The sequence below is a fragment of the Bos javanicus genome, chromosome 10 (assembly GCF_032452875.1).
Source record: "Bos javanicus breed banteng chromosome 10, ARS-OSU_banteng_1.0, whole genome shotgun sequence".
In the NCBI taxonomy this organism is placed as follows: Eukaryota; Metazoa; Chordata; class Mammalia; order Artiodactyla; family Bovidae; genus Bos; species Bos javanicus.
Genome location: NC_083877.1, coordinates 59770597 through 59790544, shown reverse-complemented (window position 1 = coordinate 59790544; position 19948 = coordinate 59770597). Strand labels below are relative to the sequence as shown.

The window sequence follows — 19948 nt, the reverse complement described above, 5'->3', positions numbered from 1 at the left end:
ATCAAATTATGAACATCTGTTGGATCATTGAAAAAGCATGAGTGTTCCAGAAAAACATCTACTTCTATTTTATTAATTAACCAAAGCACTTGACTGTGTAGATCACAACAAGCTGTGGAAAATTCTGAAAGAGATGGGAATACCAGACCACCTGACCTGCCTCCTGAGAAATCTGTATGCAGGTCAAGAAGCAACAGTTAGAACTGGACATGGAACAACAGACTGATTCCAAATCGGGAAAGGAGTACGTCAAGGCTGTATATTGTCATGCTGCTTATTTAATTTATATGTAGAGTATATCATGAGAAATGCTGAGTTGGTTGAAGCACAAGCTGGAATCAAGATTGCTGCGAGAAATATCAAAAACCTCAGATATGCAGATGACACCACTCTGATGACAGAAAGTGAAGAACTAAAGAGTCCCTTGATGGAAGTGAAAGAGGAGAGTGAAAGTTGGCTTAAAACTCAACATTAAAAAAACTAAGATCGTGACATCCAGTCCCATCACTTCATGGCAAACAGATGGGGAAACAATGGAAACAGTGAGAGACTATTTTCTTGGGCTCCAAAATCACTGCAGATGTTGACTGCAACCATGAAATTAAAAGACATTTGCTCCTTGGAAAAGAATTTATGACCAACTTAGACAGCATATTAAAAAGCAGAAACATTACTTTGCCAAAAAAGGTCCATCTAGTCAAAGCTATTATTTTTCCTGTAGTCATGTACAAATCTGAGAATTAGACTATAAAGAAAGTGGAGCGCAGAAGAATTTATGCTTTTGAACTGTGGTGTTAGTGAAGACTCTTGAGAGCCTCTTGGACTGCAAGGAGATCCAACCAGTCCATCCTAAAGAAAATCAGTCCTGACTATTCATTGGAAAGGACTGATGCTGAAGCTGAAACTCCAATACTTTGGCCACCTGATGGGAAGAACTGACTCATTGAAAAAGACTCTGATGGTAGGCAAGATTGAAGGCAGGAGGAGAAGGGGACAACAGAGGATGAGATGGTTGGATGGCATTACCAACTCGATGGACAGGAGTTTGAGTAAGCTCAAGGCGTTAGTGATGGACAGGGAATCCTAATGTGCTGTAGTCCATGGGGTCGCAAAGAGTCTGACATGACTGAGCGACTGAACTGATACTGAACTGATATTTGCATGAAATGTTCCCTTGGTATCTCTAATTTTCTTGGTGATCTCTAATCTTTTCCATTCTATTGTTTTCCTCTATTACTTCGCCTTGTTCACTTAAGAAGTCTTTCTTATCCCTCCTCGCTATTCTTTAGAACTCTGCATTCAACTGGGTATGTCTTTCCTTTTCTCCTTTGTCCTTCACATCTTCTTTTCTCAACTATTTGTAAGGCCTCCTCAGATAACCATTTTGCCTTCATTCATTTCCTTTTCTTTGGGATGGTTTTCGTCACCACCTCCTGTACAATGTTACAAACCTCTATCCGTAGTTCTTCAGGCACTTTGGGTGCTGCACCCAATACGCCAACAAATTTGGAAAACTCAGCAATGGCCACAGGGCTGGAAAAGGTCAGTTTTCATTCCAATCCCAAAGAATTTGGGGCAATGCCAAAGAATATTCAAACTACCATACAATTGCACTCATTACACTTGGTAACAACGAAAGGCTCAAAATCTTTCAACTAGGCTTCAACGGTACATGAACCTAGAACTTCCAGATGTTCAAGCTGGATTTAGAAAAGGCAGAGGAACCAGAGATCAAATTGCCAACATCCAATGGATCATTGAAAAAGCAAAAGAGTTCCAGAAAAACATCTACTTCTGCTTCACTGACTATGCTAAAGCCTTTGACTGTGTGGATCACAACAAAATGTGGAAAATGCTTACAGAGATGGAAATACCAGACCACTTTACCTGTCTTCTGAGAAACCTGTATGCAGATCAAGAAGCAATAGTTAGAACCGGACACAGAACAATGGATTGGTTCGAATTGGAAAAGGAGTATAATAAGGCTGTCACCCTGCTTATGCAGAGCACATCAGGCGAAATACCAGGCTGGATGAATCACAAGCTAGAATTAAGACTGCTGGGAGAAATATCAACAACCTCAAATACGCAGATGACACCACACTAATGGCAGAAAGCAAAGAGGAACTAAAGAGCCTCCTGATGAAGGTTAAAGAGAAGAGTGAAAAAGCTGGCTTAAAACTCAACATTCAAAAAACTAACATCATGGCATCTGGCCTTATCACTTCAGGGCAAATAGATAGGGAAACAATGGAAACAAGGGCAGATTTTACTTTCTTGGATTCCAAAGTCACTGCAGACTGTGATTTTAAAAGACACTTGTTCCTTAGAAGAAAAGCTATTATGAACCTACACAGCATATTATGAAGCAGGGACATCACTCTGCCAACAAAGGTCTGTAGAGTCAAAACTATGGTTTTTCTGGTAGTTGTGTATGGATGTGAGAGTTGGACCATAAACAAGGGTGAGTGCCAAAGAACTGATGCTTTCAAACTGTGGTACTGGAGAAGACTCTTTAGAGTCCCTTAGAGAGCAAGGAGATCAAACCAGTCAATGCTAAAGGAAATCAACCCAGAATATTCATTAGAAGGACTGATGCTGAAGTGGTCAATACTTTGGCCACCTGATGCCAAGAGCTGGTTCACTGGAAAAGAAACTGATTTTTGGAAAGATTGAGGGCAGGAGGAGAAGGGGGTGACCGAAGATGAGATGGCTGGATGGCATCACCAACTCAATGGACGTGAGTTTGAGCAAACTCGGGAAATAGTGAAGGACAGGTAAGCACCGCATGCTGCACTCCATGGGGTCACAGAGTCGGATACGACTTAACAACTCAACAACAATGTGTATTCTCCCAGAGCACTTCATGCTTCCTTTTATCATGGCACCTACTGCTATAAAATAATAATCTGTTTGTCCACCTCCTTCTCTGGACTCTGGGCTCCCCAAGGGAAGGAACACGGGTCTTAATAATCCCTGTATCCCTGTATCAGCCCTGTATCAGCACAGTGGCTGGTACAGAGGTGTTACATAAATGTAGGCTTAATGATAGGTGAGTACTGCTGCTAAGTCGCTTCAGTCATGTCCGACTCTGTGTGACCCCATAGACGGCGGCCCACCCGGCTCCCCTGTCCCTGGGATTCTCCAGGCAAGAACACTGGAATGGGTTGCCATTTCCTTCTCCAATGCATGAAAAGAAAAAGTGAAAGTGAAGTCGCTCAGTCGTGTCTGACTCTTCTCGACCCACATGAATTCCTGCCACTACTCTCAAAGCTCCTGTACAATGTCTACTTCATATCTCTGATGAAGCCCAGGAGTGTGTTGATTGACACACAGAGAAAATTAGATCCAAATGAAACATGCCCTGTTGCCAACACAGTCCCCTTCAATCTTCATTGTAGTCCATGCATTCTCCGTCATGAAGCCCTCTCTAATCTCAATTCCATTTCTCAGTGCTTTGCTTTTCTTCTTTACCCCTGGAACGCCCCCATACTGGGCTTAACACTGGAAATTAGTCAAGTTTAAAACCCAATACTTATTTTGAATTAATGTGTACTCTCTTCTAAAGCTTAGAGAAAGTACACTTTTCCCACATACATTCTTCATTTAAAATGCTAACAATTTCTTTCACATCTTTAAAAACTAATTCTTTCCCCATCATCCAAGTCAATTCCTTCTGAAATGTTCAGCATCAGAATCTCAATTACACTTCCCCTCTCTTCCTTACCATTAGGAACTAGTCCACAATGCCACAATCAGAGTTTTTCTTTTCATGGGTTGCTGACAATATCACTCTTACAGCCTCCAAATTCCCAGATGCTTTTGAGTCTTTAATTCTAATTTAGAGATGATTATTCTTACTTCTATTCACACTGACCTCTCTTTCTCCTGTCACTATTATAATTTCCTTGCCAAAGATCAAGAAAGAAATTTTTAAATTCCTGACGTGGAATAAGGAACTAGATCTTGGTTTTTGAGAATCCTGTTCACATTTAAAGGTGGTTTAATGTTCCCTGAATTACAGCTTTAAGGCCCCATTTCCACCCAGGCTCCCAAATCCTACTGAGGTTTTCTGTCACTTGGCATCAGTTTGTCTGTATACTGACAAAAAATTTAGAAAGCTGCTCATTCCTAATGAGATGAGTTGTTTTGCTCACTCACCTTACCTGTGAGTAAAAACAATGAAATGTGAGTATATCCTGGCAATTCTAGAGATAAACCTATTACATACAGTATATGTATGAATGTATTTTATTGGGGGCAAAAATTATCTTTTATTTAACTCTGCATCCCCAGCACATAGCATTCTGCCTGATACAGAGTAGGGTTTAATAAATGCCTGAGTGAAAAGGAAAAAATGAACAAATAAACAAACATAGAACCTCTGGTTAAAAGCTAAAAAAACTTTGAGAATTTGTTTCCTAAGTCCACTTTAACAGTGGACCACAAAGTAGGTCTTAAAACAGTAAATCATTACTCTCTCACAGTTCTACAGGCTAGAAGTCCAAAATCAAGGTGTATGCACAATGCTGCTCTCCAGACAGGCTCTGGAGAAGGATGCGTTCCACACCTCCCCCCCAGCTCCCAATAGCCTCAGGCATCCTTGATTTCGGGCTTTATAGCTCTAATCTCTGCCTCCATCTTCACCTTATCTTTTTGTCTATCTTCTTCCCTGCTCTTCTCTTATACACTTGTGATTGGATTACCAGGATGATCTCATCTCAAGATTCTTAACTTAATTATATAGGCAAAGACCCTTTATCCAAATAAGATCACATACACAGTTTCCAGTGGATCTAGCTTTTAGGGTGAGGGAAGCACCATTCAAGCCATGACAATAAGGTATAGTATGATTGCAATTATTTTTTAAATAAATAGTATGTGGAATAGAAAGAGAAAAGAAGAGGAGAAAACAAAGATACTCAGATATAAGAGAAATGGGAGCAATAAAATGCCTTCACAAGTTCATTGTAGTTAACACTGATCTGGATAGTAGAATCAAGAGAAATATCTATCCTTTCTTTATACTCTTTTCAAGTTGTCTTCATTTTCTACCCACAAAAGACAGATAACATATCAATCTAAAATGCATGGGAGAAGGGAACACATTGAGATTAATCTCAGAAGATCTAAAGCAAAATGCCCTTGTAGTAGAAATGTACAGTCAATCAACAGTACGTAGTTAATTGATAAATGCTGTCAAAATTTTTCCTGGGTTTGGTTTAGACAAACCAGTAGGCTCTGACTGAAACCAAATTTACTTACTATAGTATTATGATCTCTTTCAGCTTTCAGATTTTATCGTAAGCCTTTACATTATTAAAATTAATGTTCTGACATTTCCAAGGCCCTTGTGGTTTAGATTTACGTTTGTTTTTTCAAAAGAAATTCTAGATCTCTCCCCATGACAACAGAGAAGTGATGCATAAATCTATTTTTTTAAAAAGAGAAGCAAGTTTTAAGTGTTACATAGAATGTGGTGTATTTTTAGCTTCTATTGTCATCTCAGATAAAGTGGGTACTAGCTACAGAAGAGCCTGATGTTTTGATGAGCAGCTGCAACAGAGTTTGTGTTCAGAGCCAAGGAAGAACCAAATTACTTTGAGTAATAAAAGGGAGATAAATATGAGAAGCCCCAGAACTGAGAGGAGACTGGAGTCAGCTATACTGAGCACTGGATGGGTCAAGGAGAAACAATACAGGCCAACAGCCAAGAAAGAGAACTCTGGGGAATAAAAATGTTAAAATGCGATTTCGCATTGTTTGCTATGGAATTTGTGAAATAAACTTCCTCGTTTATACCCCTCACAAAGTCTTCATTCAACTCTACCTTGCTCTCTAATGCTTTCATCTACGGGAGCAGGGGCGTTCTTCAAGGGAGTTTTAAGAGGAAAAAAAAGTGGCTAACATCTGGGTTATAGAAACTTAAAAAGAAATTAGGAGATGCCTCTGAAAAAAAGCCCATGTGCAGAGTTTTGAAAGTGCTATAATTTCCCATTATTTCAAGATGTACCTCATTTAGGGAAATAGTCACCATTTAGAAATTCAATACTTAAAAAATTGTATTCATTCAATATAATAATTACAATTTTATAATGTAATTATAATGGAAATTATTATAATTTTAATATTTAAATATTAATTTAATATTAATTTAATATTATAATGGAAATGGATTACAATGGAAAAATCATTTATAAGAACTACAACGTCAAAGCTTACATACAAAAACCAGTATATCCCATCTGCAAAACTGACGTGTAGACTCACCCATGAAATGATCGGTCTAAGAGTTAAACTGAAATTAATTTGAGGGTGAAACTATTCTTGAGACTATTCTTTTACTCTGACTTAGCAGTGTGATCTAAAATTAAATCAATTTTAAACCATTTCCACTGAGTCCAAAAAACAGAGACTACTCCCACTAGCTTGTTTAATTCATTGTCATTTAAGCCCATAATAGCGTGTGTTATTAACATTGTTTTAAAAAAAGAAGAATCAATATTTTTCACCTCAAATTTTCTTTTCAAATATGCAGAGCTATTCATATAGATTCTGAATTGCTGTCCCCTAGACCCAGTAGTGCCAACATCACATAAATTATCTACAATGGGCTAGAGATTTTTAAAAACACTGAAACTTGGTGCTCTGTCTTGCGTTTAACACAGAAGTTTCCACTCTGGTTGCAAACCCATGGGCCCTGATGAAGAAAAGATAACTCAATGCAGAGTTCATCCATTCTCCCAAGAAATTAATAGAATTCCAGAACCTTGCATGTTCCCACTCACCCAATTACAAGCAGCACACAGACACACTAAACATGCATCAGCTTCAGATTCATCAAGTTCAATGACCTCAGTTAGTTTTTGTTTAGGAAGCTCAAGGGCAAAAAGAGCATATTTAATAAGAAATAATAATCCACTCTTACCCAAGGCTGACATTTTGGATTATAATCCAACAAAGGATGATGACATACGTGAATTACCCCCTCCTGAGTCAGTTATTGCCAAGAATTCAACAGCATATGATAGATCTTTTGACCATAGGTCTACATACCTCTAATCTGGCAGTACAAATATGGGAAGAGTTCCTTCCTAGCTGCCGAAAGGATCTGCTAGCCTTCTGAATCACTACCCAAATTTCCTCAAGGAACTCTGCAAACCAAAACTGATGCATATGAGTGCCATATAGCTAGTAATTGCAATATAAAACTTATATTCAAACCGTTTCAAATTATTGATGTTTGGGGATTTACATGTGTCACTAACACATTTTTCAAAGCAGAATGTTCTGGAGCTTTTTTTCATGTTGTCCTATGATTAAGGAAAGATAAACTTGAAACTTGATGGTGGTGGTCTGACAAGAAACCCTTGTTTCAGGAAACCCCCATGTGTGGTAGAACTGAAACCTCCCACGCTTTGGTCAACATACCCAACCTGGTCCTGTTCGCACTTAAACCGGGAAACTCTGACAAAAGTTACTATCAGTGGACTGAGTAATAATCCTTCAAGCTTCAATTACTTAATATAGGAAATAACAGGGTCAGGGTAATCATTGTAGGTGGATTTGGTAAATACATCACAAAACCCAGTATTATGGAAAAGGGTAACTATCGATTTAGAAAGATCAAGAAACTATACTTTAAAATTAAAAACAGAGTAAATATCAAGCAGTGAGGAAATGGTCACATGAATTATAAGATATGAATTCAACTGAATACAGTCTTTAAAAACACAACACTTAGGGAGGCTTAACAGGGAGGTGGTACATATATAATTGTGGCTGATCTGTGTTGCTGTATGGCAGAAACAAACAAAACATTGTAATGTTTCCTCAATTAAAAATAAATTTTTAAAAATGCAACCCTTAAAAATTACATGTATAAAAAGAATAGAAAGAGATTTGGAAAATGGTAATGACATGGTGTGAAGTAAAAACAAGAATAAAAATACACATATATATACAATTATGAAAAATCTTGAGATAAAAGGAAAAAACAGAAAGGAAATATAGGAAAATAGTAACAATAATTACTTTTGGATAGTGGAAGCATGAATGTTATTTTCTCCCTTCTACTTTTTTCTGTCTCCCAAATTTCTCTTAATAAACATATGCTATTTTTATAACAGGAAAAAATACCAAATTAAAAAAAAAAAAGAAAGGAAATGTTCTCTTCTAATATCCAGTGGGAGATATCAAACTAGAAAATTTGATTAAACAAGGAGAAAATTTATTCCTACTGAATTAATACATTTGTTTTCATAATTATGCAGCATATCTAGGAATATCAGACTTGAAGAGGGAAGACAATACTCTGCAGTACAGAAAGCCCTTGTCTTTCCCTATACATACTCAGTTTCAAATGAAAAATGATTGAAGAAGATTGACAGGAAGAATCCCATGAAAGAACTTGGGAGATTTAAGCCAACTGTGCCAAAGCTCAGGAAAGTATAAAGTGGAATGTGTTACATAAAAAGTTGACGGGCAAGAGCTAACTGACATCTAGAGGAGTCAGGGAAGTATCCCACCTGAAGGAGGGCAGGGCCAGCTCAGATTCTCCTAGTGCAGAAGTGTAAGTTCAGAAGATGCTAGGTAAGTAACAGATACTAAGAAAAAGTAGCACTGACTCAAGTTGTTCATAATAACACAAACCACAATGCCAACAGCCAGCTGAAGCAAACAGAGAATCCTGAGTTGAGAACCCAGAAGCCAGCCCCATGGCAAAGAGTTCATTTTCTTCTTTGCTGTTTTCTCATTTGTAACCAAGAGCAGTGCTACCCAATAGAAATAGAATTCCAACCACAAATGTGGGCCACAAAGGTAATCTTCAATTTTCTGGTAGCCACATTCAAAAAAGTTTTCAGAAGGTAAATTAATTTTAATGTTATATTTAACCCAGTGTATACAAAATATAACTTCAAAAAGTAATTTAAAACAAATTATTAATGATATGTGTTACATTTGCTTTTTGCTACTAAGTCATTGAAACCTGGCATACACAATGTACTTAACAACACTTATGAATTTGAACCAGCCTCATTTCAAATGCCCAAGAGCCCATGAGGCTAGCGGCTATCTAACTGGGTAGCAAGACTTCCACACTCCTTTCCTTGTTCCAAACCCATATGACTAGGAATGTTGATGGGACAGGACAAAAACTGGAAGCTGCATAGATACATGAAAGTCAAGAAACAATTCAGCGCTGAAGACAACACATGTAACAAGAAAGAAATAAAAGATGAAAGTGAGGAAAATTTAAATTTCTCAAAGAAAAGCTAGCAGAGTAATCATTGATTGGCCATATGTTTGACTAAAACTGTGAGCCTTACTACAAAAAAATGTAAATCAGCATTACAGAGTTATTCTTTTGTGAGGCTCAGATAGTAAAGAATCAGCCTGCAATTCAGGAGACCCAGGCTTGATCCCTGGGTCAGGAAGATCCCCTGGAGAAGGGAATAGCAACCCACTCCAATATTCTTGCCTGGGGAATTCCATGGACAAAGGAGCCTGGTGGGCTATAGTCCACGCAGCCACAAAAAGTCAGACACAACTGACCAAATAACACTTTCACTTTCATATAAAAAAATTATACTATCATTTTTAAAAATCAATGGAATTCTTTCCCTTGGATGTCTTTTACAATTTGAGAGATACAGGCATAGAGATAGAAGTGTGGGTAAAGAAATGGCCTGAGCGACTTCACTTTCACTTTTCACTTTCATGCATTGGAGAAGGAAATGGCAGCCCACTCCAGTGTTCTGGCCTGGAGAATCCCAGGGACGGGGGAGCCTGGTGGGCTGCCGTCTATGGGGTCGCACAGAGTCGGACACGACTGAAGTGACTTAGCATAGCATAGAGGTTCTTGATTGTGTCTGCATAGTAGAATCACCATGGAAACTTGAGAAACAAAACACCAAGGCCTCCCTTGCAAGACTTGTAAGCCACTCATTTACTTGCTCTGGGACTGGGTGGGGCACAGATACAACACACAGCCCAGGCTGAGAAGTGCTAGATGGAATGACCTCTGTGGAAACCTTCAGACCATTCACACAGCCCCTTACCTGCCTGGGTGTTTCCATGGTGGCAGCTGGCCCAGGTTAGCATGCCCTGAGGAACCCTCATGAGAAACACTGGGTGTCTCTTGATATGTATTTCAAGAGGTAGAGTCAGCAGACAGCATTCGTAGCCTGGAAGAGAACGTTTTCCTCCCATACATCAGACACAGCAATTTCTACAACATGGAATCATTCACTCCTGCCTAGTTTTAACACTAAAGTCACCACAAGATCTTATCAAAGGTTAATTCAATACCTATTTCTTAAGCACTTTCACATAAGATGCAGAAGATTGGTCCTAAATGGAAAGGAACATAAGTAACAAAATTAAAACATGAAATCGAAAAGGAAGGTTATAAACAAAGAATCTTGTCTCCCTAATTATTGTGTGGCTTAGGTTAATAATGTTCATTAGCTTGCCCCATGCTAAGAATGTAGATGAGTAATGCTCCAGGCACTAAAAGTAAGGATATATATGCTTATTCACATACATATTATATTTAGATAAACTATATATATTGTGTGTGTTAGTCGCTCAGTCATGTCCAACTCTTTGCGACCTCATGGACTGTAGCCCGCCAGGCTCCTCTGTCTGTGGCATTCTCCAGGCAAAAGTACTGGAGTGGATTGCCATTCCCTTCTCCAGGGGATCTTCCCAACCTAGGGATCAAACCTAGGTCTCCTGCATTGCAGGCAGATTCTTTACCATCTGAGCCACCAGAGAAGCCCATGAAACCATATGTATATACATATATGTAAATTAGACTTCTAATCACTCATGACATAATACATAAATGTAGGCTTTGTGGTCTGATTACATCATCTCTATTTATTTTATATATAGTTTATACTATTAATTATGTTTATATTTCTATAATTATATGCAAAGCCCTTCAGATGCAAAATAAATAGAGAAGATGTGATCAGACCACAAAGTCTACATTTACACATCATGTCGTGAATGGTTAGAAGTCTAATTTAGGCTCTTACTTGCCATGGAACCCTGGACAAGCCACTCCCTTTCTAGGCCTTAATCTCAGCATCTCTAAAAAGAAGCACTATCACCACACCTTGGGGTTTTATCAGAATTAAATGTGGAAGCATGGAGCCCACACATGGTAGTTGTTGATTAAGTATGTGTTGAATCTGAATGTAAATGCCCATCTTCCTCACTTCTGAGAGCAGCAGAAGGGATACCTGAAGGCCAGAAGGAAAATTAATTGCCCAAAATCACATAGCAATCACTTACATAGACCATGTTTTCTGACTATGCTTTCATCTCATCCCCTTCCTCTCAGGGATCTCCGGCCCAAGACTAACCTTGCCTCCCCTCCCTCCAGGACAAGCCGATGATGCCTCCCCTGCCCAAGCATGAACCTCAAGTTCAAGCCTTCTGCCAGAAGCACAAAGAGAAGCCACAGGTACCTGGCAGTACCCAGCCCAGTAAGACACTCATCTCCAGCAACATCCAGACACCTGTGATTCTCTATAGGCTTTTTACTTTAACCCTGTGTCATGACCCTCAGGTGCCTAAAATAGACCCCAAAGCACTTTCCTAATATTTTCCATTAACACTGCCACGGGATTAAGCATGCATTAACTACTCTCAAGTCAACTTCCTTGAAAGCAGATCCTGAGATGAGGATTCATACACCAAGGATTCATTAGGAAAGCACTTCTGAGAGAAAATGGAAATGAAGATGAGAAGCACGTGGAAGGGGAAGAAGCCACGCAAGGGTATGACTGCAGGCAAAGTCCCACCTTCAGCCTGATTTCAACACGCACTTGCAGTGCAAATTAAACCTCACAGCTTATCCAGCTCGAGCTAGGGGCACTGCTCTTTCTTACTCTTGCACCAATTGGTCATTGGTTCCAGTAGTCCAAGGGCAGTGCTCTGAAGAAAGTAGCAAGTGCAAGCCCTTTGAAGCAATGCAGACAGCAGCCTAGGGTAAGCCCAGAAACACAGTAGTGGTCTGACACATCCCTCACAGCATCCTCTACAATCACCAGCTCCAAAGGAGGACTGAAAGCTCCCTGGGCTTTCTCAAATCTAAGCCCATTTGATATGTCCAACTTTGCAAGTTCCAAAAAGTGAAAAGCCAGTGTTGAAAGCCAGAGTACATTCTGTGAAGACCGCAACCCCAGCCACTGGAATTGGCTAGTAAAAGGACTCTGCAACATTCTACTGATAAAGCTCCTCTGGTAGATTGCCCTCTCAGCAAGAATACTTGTTACTGCTCAGTTTGAAAGTTCAACAGCCACTCAGCCACTGTGCTAGGCTCAAGTGACACAGACATGATCAACAGAGATGGCCAAAGGAGCTCACAATAGTAGATAATCTTAAAAATGAAAAATGCTGTGTGATTTTTAACCATATCTTAAAGAATACTCCATTCTCAGGACTGCCCTATGGTCCAGCAGTTAAGAATCCACCTTCCAATGGAGGGGACCCAGATTCAATCACAGGTCGGAAAACTAAGATCCAGTATGCTACAAGTAAGACTCGACGCAGCCAAAAATAAATAAATAAATATTCTGAAGAAAAGAACACTCCATTCTGGATATGTGCTTCTACCTTCAACTGTACAGAATCAGGAACAGTACTTTTCAAAATGTCACACATATCAAATTACAAAGAGATGCTACCTCAAAAGGAATTGACAAAAAGCTAAATGAAAGCACAAGACCAGTGCTACTTCTAATAACCATGACAAAGATTATTGTGTGGGACACATACAACCATCAGGTTTCTGAATATCTAAGTTACTGGATTACTCCCACGGCCTCCAGGTAGAGGCCTCAATATCTTTCACTGCCCAAATACAGTCACAAAATTTAACTGGTAATTTGAGATTCATTAAAAGATATACTGAAGCCTTTGAGTTAGACAAGGCTGTGGTCCTAGTGTGACTAGATTGACTAGTTTCCTGTGAGTATGGTTTCAGTGTGTCTGCCCTCTGATGCTGTCTTGCAACACCTACCGTCTTACTTGGGTTTCTCTTACCTTGGGCGTGGGGTATCTCTTTACCGCTACTCCAGCAAAGCGCAGCCGCTGCTCCCTACCTTGGACGAGGGGTATCTCCTCACCGATGCCCCTCCCGACCTTGAACGTGGAAAAGCTCCTATAAGCCCTCCGGTGCCCACACAGCCACCGCTCCTTGGACGTGGGGTTGCTCCTCCCGGCCACCGCCCCATGACCTCAGGTGTGGGGCAGCTCCTCCCGGGCGACACTAGTCAATCTAATCACACTAGGACCACAGCCTTGTCTAACTCAATGAAACTAAGCCATGCCCTGTGGGGCCACCCAAGATGGGCGGGCATGGTGGAGAGGTCTGACAAAATGTGGTCCACTGGAGAAGGGAATGGCAAACCACTTCAGTATTCTTGCTTTGAGAACCCCATGAACAGTATGAAAAGGCAAAATGATAGGATACTGAAAGAGGAACTCCCCAGGCCAGTAGGTGCCCAATATGCTACTGGATATCAGTGAAGAAATAACTCCAGAAAGAATGAAGGAACGGAGCCAAAGCAAAAACTATACCCAGTTGTGGATGTGACTGGTGATAGAAGCAAGGCCCGATGCTGTAAAGAGCAATATTGCATAGGGACCTGGAATGTCAGGTCCATGAATCAAGGCAAATTGGAAGTGGTCAAACAGGAGATGGCAAGAGTGAACATCGACATTGTAGGAATGAGCAAACTACAATGGACTGGAATGGGTGAATTTAACTCAGATGACTATTATATCTACTACTACAAGCAGGAATCCCTCAGAAAAAATGCAGTAGCCATCATGGTCAACAAAAGAGTCCGAAATGCAGTACTTGGATGAAATCTCAAAAACAACAGAATGATCTCTATTCGTTTCCAAGGCAAACCATTCAATATCAAGTAACCCAAGTCTATGCCCCAACCAATAACGCTGAAGAAGCTGCAGTTGAATGGTTCTATGAAGACCTACAAGACCTTTTAGAACTAACACCCAAAAAAGATGTCCTTTTCATTATAGGGGACTGAAATGCAAAAGTAGGAAGTCAAGAAACAGCTGGATTAACAGGCAAATTTGGCCTTGGAGTACAGAATGAAGCAGGGCAAAGGCTAATAGAGTTTTGCCAAGAAAATGCACTGGTCATAGCAAACACCCTCTTCCAACAACACAAGAGAAGACTCTACACATGGACATCACCAGATGGTCAACACTGAAATCAGATTGATTATATTCTTTGCAGCCAAAGATGCTATGCTATGCTAAGTCACTTCAGTCGTGTCCGACTCTGTGCGACCCCATAGACGGCAGCCCACCAGGCTCCCCGTCCCTGGGATTGTCCAGGCAAGAACACTGGAGTGGGTTGCCATTTCCTTCTCCAATACATGAAAGTGAAAAGTGAAAGTGAAGTCGCTCAGTCGTGTCTGACTCTTAGCGACCTCATGGATTGCAGCCTAACAGGCTCCTCCATCCATGGGATTTTCCAAGCAAGAGTACTGGAGTGGGGTACCATTGCCTTCTCTGGCAGCCAAAGACGGAGAAGCTCTATACAGTCAGCAAAAACAAGACCAGGAGCTGACTGTGGCTCAGATCATGAACCCCTTATTGCCAAATTCAGACTTAAATTGAAGAAAGTAGGGAAAACCACTAGACCATTCAGGTATGACCTAAATCAAATCCCTTGTGATTATACACTGGAAGTGAGAAATAGATTTAAGGGCCTAGATCTGATAGATAGAGTACCTGATGAACTATGGACGGAGGTTCGTGACACTGTACAGGAGACAGGGATCAAGACCATCGCCATGGAAAAGAAATGCGAAAAAGCAAAATGGCTGTCTGGGGAGGCCTTACAAATAGCTGTGAAAAGAAGAGAAGCAAAAAGGAAAGGAGAAAAGGAAAGATATAAGCATCTGAATGCAGAGTTCCAAAGAATAGCAAAAAGAGATAAGAAAGCCTTCTTCAGCGATCAATGCAAAGAAATAGAGGAAAACAACAGAATGGGAAAGACTAGAGATCTCTTCAAGAAAATTAGAGATACCAAGGGAACATTTCATGCAAAATGGGCTCAATAAAGGACAGAAATGGTATGGACCTAACAGAAGCAGAAGATATTAAGAAGAGGTGGCAAGAATACACAGAAGAACTGTACAAAAAAGATCTTCATGACCCAGATAATCACGATGGTGTGATCACTGACCTAGAGCCAGATATCCTGGAATGTGAAGTCAAGTGGGCCTTAGAAAGCATCACTACAAACAAAACTAGTGGTGGTGATGGAATTCCAGTTGAACTATTTCAAATCCTGAAAGATGATGCTGTGAAAGTGCTGCACTCAATATGCCAGCAAATTTGGAAAACTCAGCAGTGGCCACAGGACTGGAAAAAGTCAGTTCTCATTCCAATCCCAAAGAAAGGCAATGCCAAAGAATGCTCAAACTACCACACAATTGCACTCATCTCACACGCTAGTAAAGTAATGCTCAAAATTCTCCAAGCCAGGCTTTAGCAATATGTGAACCGTGAACTTCCAGATGTTCAAGCTGGTTTTAGAAAAGGCAGAAGAACCAGAGATCAAATTGCCAACATCCACTGGATCACTGAAAAAGCAAGAGAGTTCAAAAAAAACATCTATTTCTGCTTTATTAACTATCCCAAAGCCTTTGACTGTGTGGATCACAATAAACTGTGGAAAATTCTGAAAGAGATGGGAATACCAGACCACCTGACCTGCCTCTTGAGAAACCTGTATGCAGGTCAGGAAGCAACAGTTAGAACTGGACATGGAACAACAGACTGGTTCCAAATAGGAAAAGGAGTATGTCAAGGCTGTATACTGTCACCCTGCTTATTTAACTTATATGCAGAGTACATCATGAGAAATGCTGGGCTGGAATAAGCAAAAGCTGGAATCAAGATTGCTGGGAGAAATATCAATAACCTCAGATATGCAGATGACACCACCCTTATGGCAGAAAGAGAAGAGGAACTCAAAAGCCTCTTGATGAAAGTGAAAGTGGAGAGTGAAAAGCTGGCTTAAAGCTCAACATTCAGAAAACGAAGATCATGGCATCTGGTCCCACCACTTCATGGGAAATAGGTGGGGAAACAGTGGAAACAGTGTCAGACTTTATTTTGGGGGGCTCCAAAATCACTGCAGATGGTGACTGCAGCCATGAAATTAAAAGACGCTTACTCCTTGGAAGGAAAGTTATGACCAACCTAGATAGCATATTCAAAAGCAGAGACATTACTTTGCCAACAAAGGTCCGTCTAGTCAAGGCTATGGTTTTTCTAGTGGTCATGTATGGATGTGAGAGTTGGACTGTGAAGAAAGCTGAGCGCCGAAGAATTAATGCTTTTGAACTGTGGTGTTGGAGAAGACTCTTGAGAGTCCCTTGGACTGCAAGGAGATCCAACCAGTCCATTCTGAAGGAGATCAGCCCTGGGATTTCTTTGGAGGGAATGATGCTAAAGCTGAAACTCCAGTACTTTGGCCACCTCATGCGAAGGGTTGACTCATTGGAAAAGACTCTGATGCTGGGAGGGATTTGGGGCAGGAGGAGAAGGGGACAACAGAGGATGACATGGCTGGATGGCATCACTGACTCGTTGGACGTGAGTCTGGATGAACTCCAGGAGTTGGTGATGGACAGGGAGGCCTGGCGTGCTACGATTCATGGGGTCGCAAAGAGTTGGACACAACTGAGCAACTGAACTGAACTGAAGCCTTTAGTTCAAATTCATCATGTAATTGCACATATTTTTAATGTATTCCATATGAGATGATAATTCAAAGTAATGAGTCTGATTATCAAATATTCTCTGGGGAATTAGTCAGATCATATTGTCAGATCTAATTCCCAGTCAGAACTGCAAGGCTTGAGAAATTCAAGATAGGCAACAGTCCAACTCAAAGTTGGACTACATCAGCTTACAGATAGTCACCACCTCATAAGAACTTGCTCAACACCACAAAAGTACTCAGGGTCAGAACTAAACTCAAGTCTCTCTGAGCATGAAACCCAGGCTTTTAAACTCCATGCTATAGTGGCTACAATTCAAAACCTGCTGACACTGGAAATGAACCACACGGTTCCAAGCATCTTTATGACTCTGTTTCTATAACTGTGGTTTTAGATTAAGATCATTTTTCTTCACTGTGCATTTAACACCATTTTCTAAAATAATCTAATAAAGGAAAACTATATTATTCATTGCACTGTAAATAATCAGTCAATATTTTACTTATAGAAAGAGATTAATTACTTTAATCCTACCAGTTATTGTCTAAGCTACCTAGCCCTTCTCGATGTCCATTTCTTAGAATTTTTCCATCTCATGTGATTAATTCATTTTATGATATTCCCTTTAAAAACTACTTTCTTCACAGTACCCAAATGCTTCAAAATCATCAACAGACATGACTGATTGCCAGACTGAAGTACAACGTTACAAATTTACTTTGCCATATGTTATTATTAGAAAAAAAGGGACAAAGAAAGAGACTAAGAAACAATGAAATGAAGGTATAAAATTTACCTTTTGCAAAGTTTTCTGAAGGCGTTTTTGCTATTGTTTGTGTGTAAATACACATTTTAAACCATTTCAGGGTCAAGAACCATTCCCATATATATTTTTTCATTGATGGATGAATTTTACAGCAATTAAACATCTGTGTTATGGTGGACAATCCATCCTAAACTCAACTATCAAGTTGGTACAAAGTTATTATCACTATATTTATATGTGTTGAAGTCTCTCTAGCAACATTCCCAGAAATTACCAAATTAAATCATTCAAATACTTACTAAACATCTACTACATAAAAGACATCATATGTGTGCCAGTTCCAAATAGTGTTAGATCTAGAAATGAAAAAGTAACTATAGCATGTCTGTATTCGACAAAGGAAACTCCAAAGGAATTTATTTGAAGTAGAAGTTGAGCGAGTAGCACAAGCATTTGCTGAACATAAAAGAGAGCTATGAAGATACAAAGGACTTACACTGCAGTTTTTAACAAGTTAAAAGGGGGAAGAAACATATATTCAACTAAAAGAGAAAGTCACCAATGGTCAAGACCTGTTTGATGACCAGAAATCTTAAAAGTAACTGAAAGAATGTATTTCTTACTTGCTGTCGATGAGCACTTCAGATTGCCGATTATTCACCTGATTATCACTCTTGTGGCGAAACTGAAAATCAAAGCATTTGTGAAAAGATATATTAAATCAGTGCTCTGTGGTGAGCTAAATGGGGAAGAAATCCCAAAAAGAGGGGATGTATGTATACATATGTACAGCTAATTCACAATGCTGTAGAGCAAAAACTAACACAACATTGTAAAGCAAATATACTCCAATAAAAATGTTTAAAAACATATTAAATCATACTTTGTCAGCACAAATAGTGACACTGAAAATACTTTGAGTTCACCTGTTTGGAAAACAACATCAAGTCTAAAATGAGCATGACATGCTTACCTTAGCCCCAGCTCCATGTGTTCTAAATTAAGACCCTTCTCACTAAATCTCATTCTGGGTGTCACCAATGGAATAAGTCTGGCCACATGCTCTTCCAATTCCCACACGTTTTTAGCTGTCTTCTAAGAAGACAATGTGCCCTTTACTCTGTCACATAGTTCCAGAGAAAACCATACATGAATTTTGATGTCTTCAACAAGGAATGGGGGCTTCCATTTTTCTCACATATGTGCTCAATACTTTACTGAACAGCATCTATTCTGTTTTATGGATTTCTTTGAAGTCAAGCAATTACTTGTAACAACATGTATTCTTATTCTCCAGAAATTCTTATTGTTAACAGTGATCTTATGAAATACTGAACATTCAAAACAAAATCAAAATATAATACTGAACCACATTTGGTGTGGATTCATGTTTTTATGCCCAAGTGATCCTATTTCTTATGCTATGTTTGCTTTGAAGAATCCACACATTATGAGCCTTCTACTAAACTAGTAAATGAGTAGCCATTCAGATAGGAACAGGCTAAATTAGAGATAAAATGTTATTTCAATTGATTAGGCTAAATGCACAGAGGAAGAGGCGATAGTATCAGGACATAAGAAATTTTGATTTCATAGATTTTAATCATCAGGATTATCACTTTTTCCTTAAAAAAAAAAAAAACATCGAACATTGTATTAATAACACAGTATATAAATTGCTTCAATCAGCCCTTTCCCCTTTTCAACATCCTTACCAAATCCATCCCATTCTTTCTGTTATGCTATGCTCAGTACATACAATTACACTGATTGCCATGTATAAGTAAATGAATATTACTAAGGAAAAAAGATACTTGGCATTTGTTAACAGGAAAAGAGTTTTATAACACTGGTAGAAGAGTAAATTAAGTCAACCCATCATTGGCATGTGAACTTGTCTCCAGCAATAAGAATGGAAACATTATTCTGTCCGAATACGTAATTTGAAAGGGGTGGATGTTCTGTTTTCCCCTCCATACCTACACCTCATCCTTCTACACTCTGCCCTGTACCAGGGGATGCTGATCTATTTAATCCCTGCCTTTTGGCTGGTGATTGGGCTTGGGTGGTATTGACAGAAAATCACCAGATCAGAGGAGAGTAAAATGGGGTTATGTATTACTGGTTTCTTCTGAACTGGGTCAGCAGTGGGTGCTTCCTCTATAGAGAGCCCTCCACCTCAGCTCCAGGTCTGGTAACTGCCTCCTCCCTTTGCCCCTTCAGGTCGAGAAGTAGTACTGCCACCTTTGTTGCTACCCTACGCGCTTTTCCTCACTCACAACCCTTTTAATAGCGCCTTCATTATTCATCTTTCTCCAATCTTCCCCCATTCCACGGTGACATCTGTTTCCTGCCAAGACCCTAACTGATAAAGATATTCTGTTGTTAAACTAGA

At 39.7% G+C, this 19948-nt stretch overlaps 1 protein-coding gene across 8 annotated transcripts in view; it reads right to left on the bottom strand.

The window, feature by feature from the left end:
• Nucleotides 1-19948, bottom strand: part of ATP8B4 (ATPase phospholipid transporting 8B4 (putative)) — a 348133-nt gene that overhangs the window by 179931 nt on the left and 148254 nt on the right. For 7 of the 8 annotated variants that reach the window (XM_061428804.1, XM_061428800.1, XM_061428806.1 and 4 more), the window contains one exon: nt 18177-18238. The exons of the other annotated variant lie outside the window; for it this stretch is intronic. In XM_061428804.1, coding sequence (XP_061284788.1) covers nt 18177-18238 — 62 coding nt within the window. The remainder of the gene's footprint in view (nt 1-18176; nt 18239-19948) is intronic. 8 annotated transcript variants of the gene reach the window in all.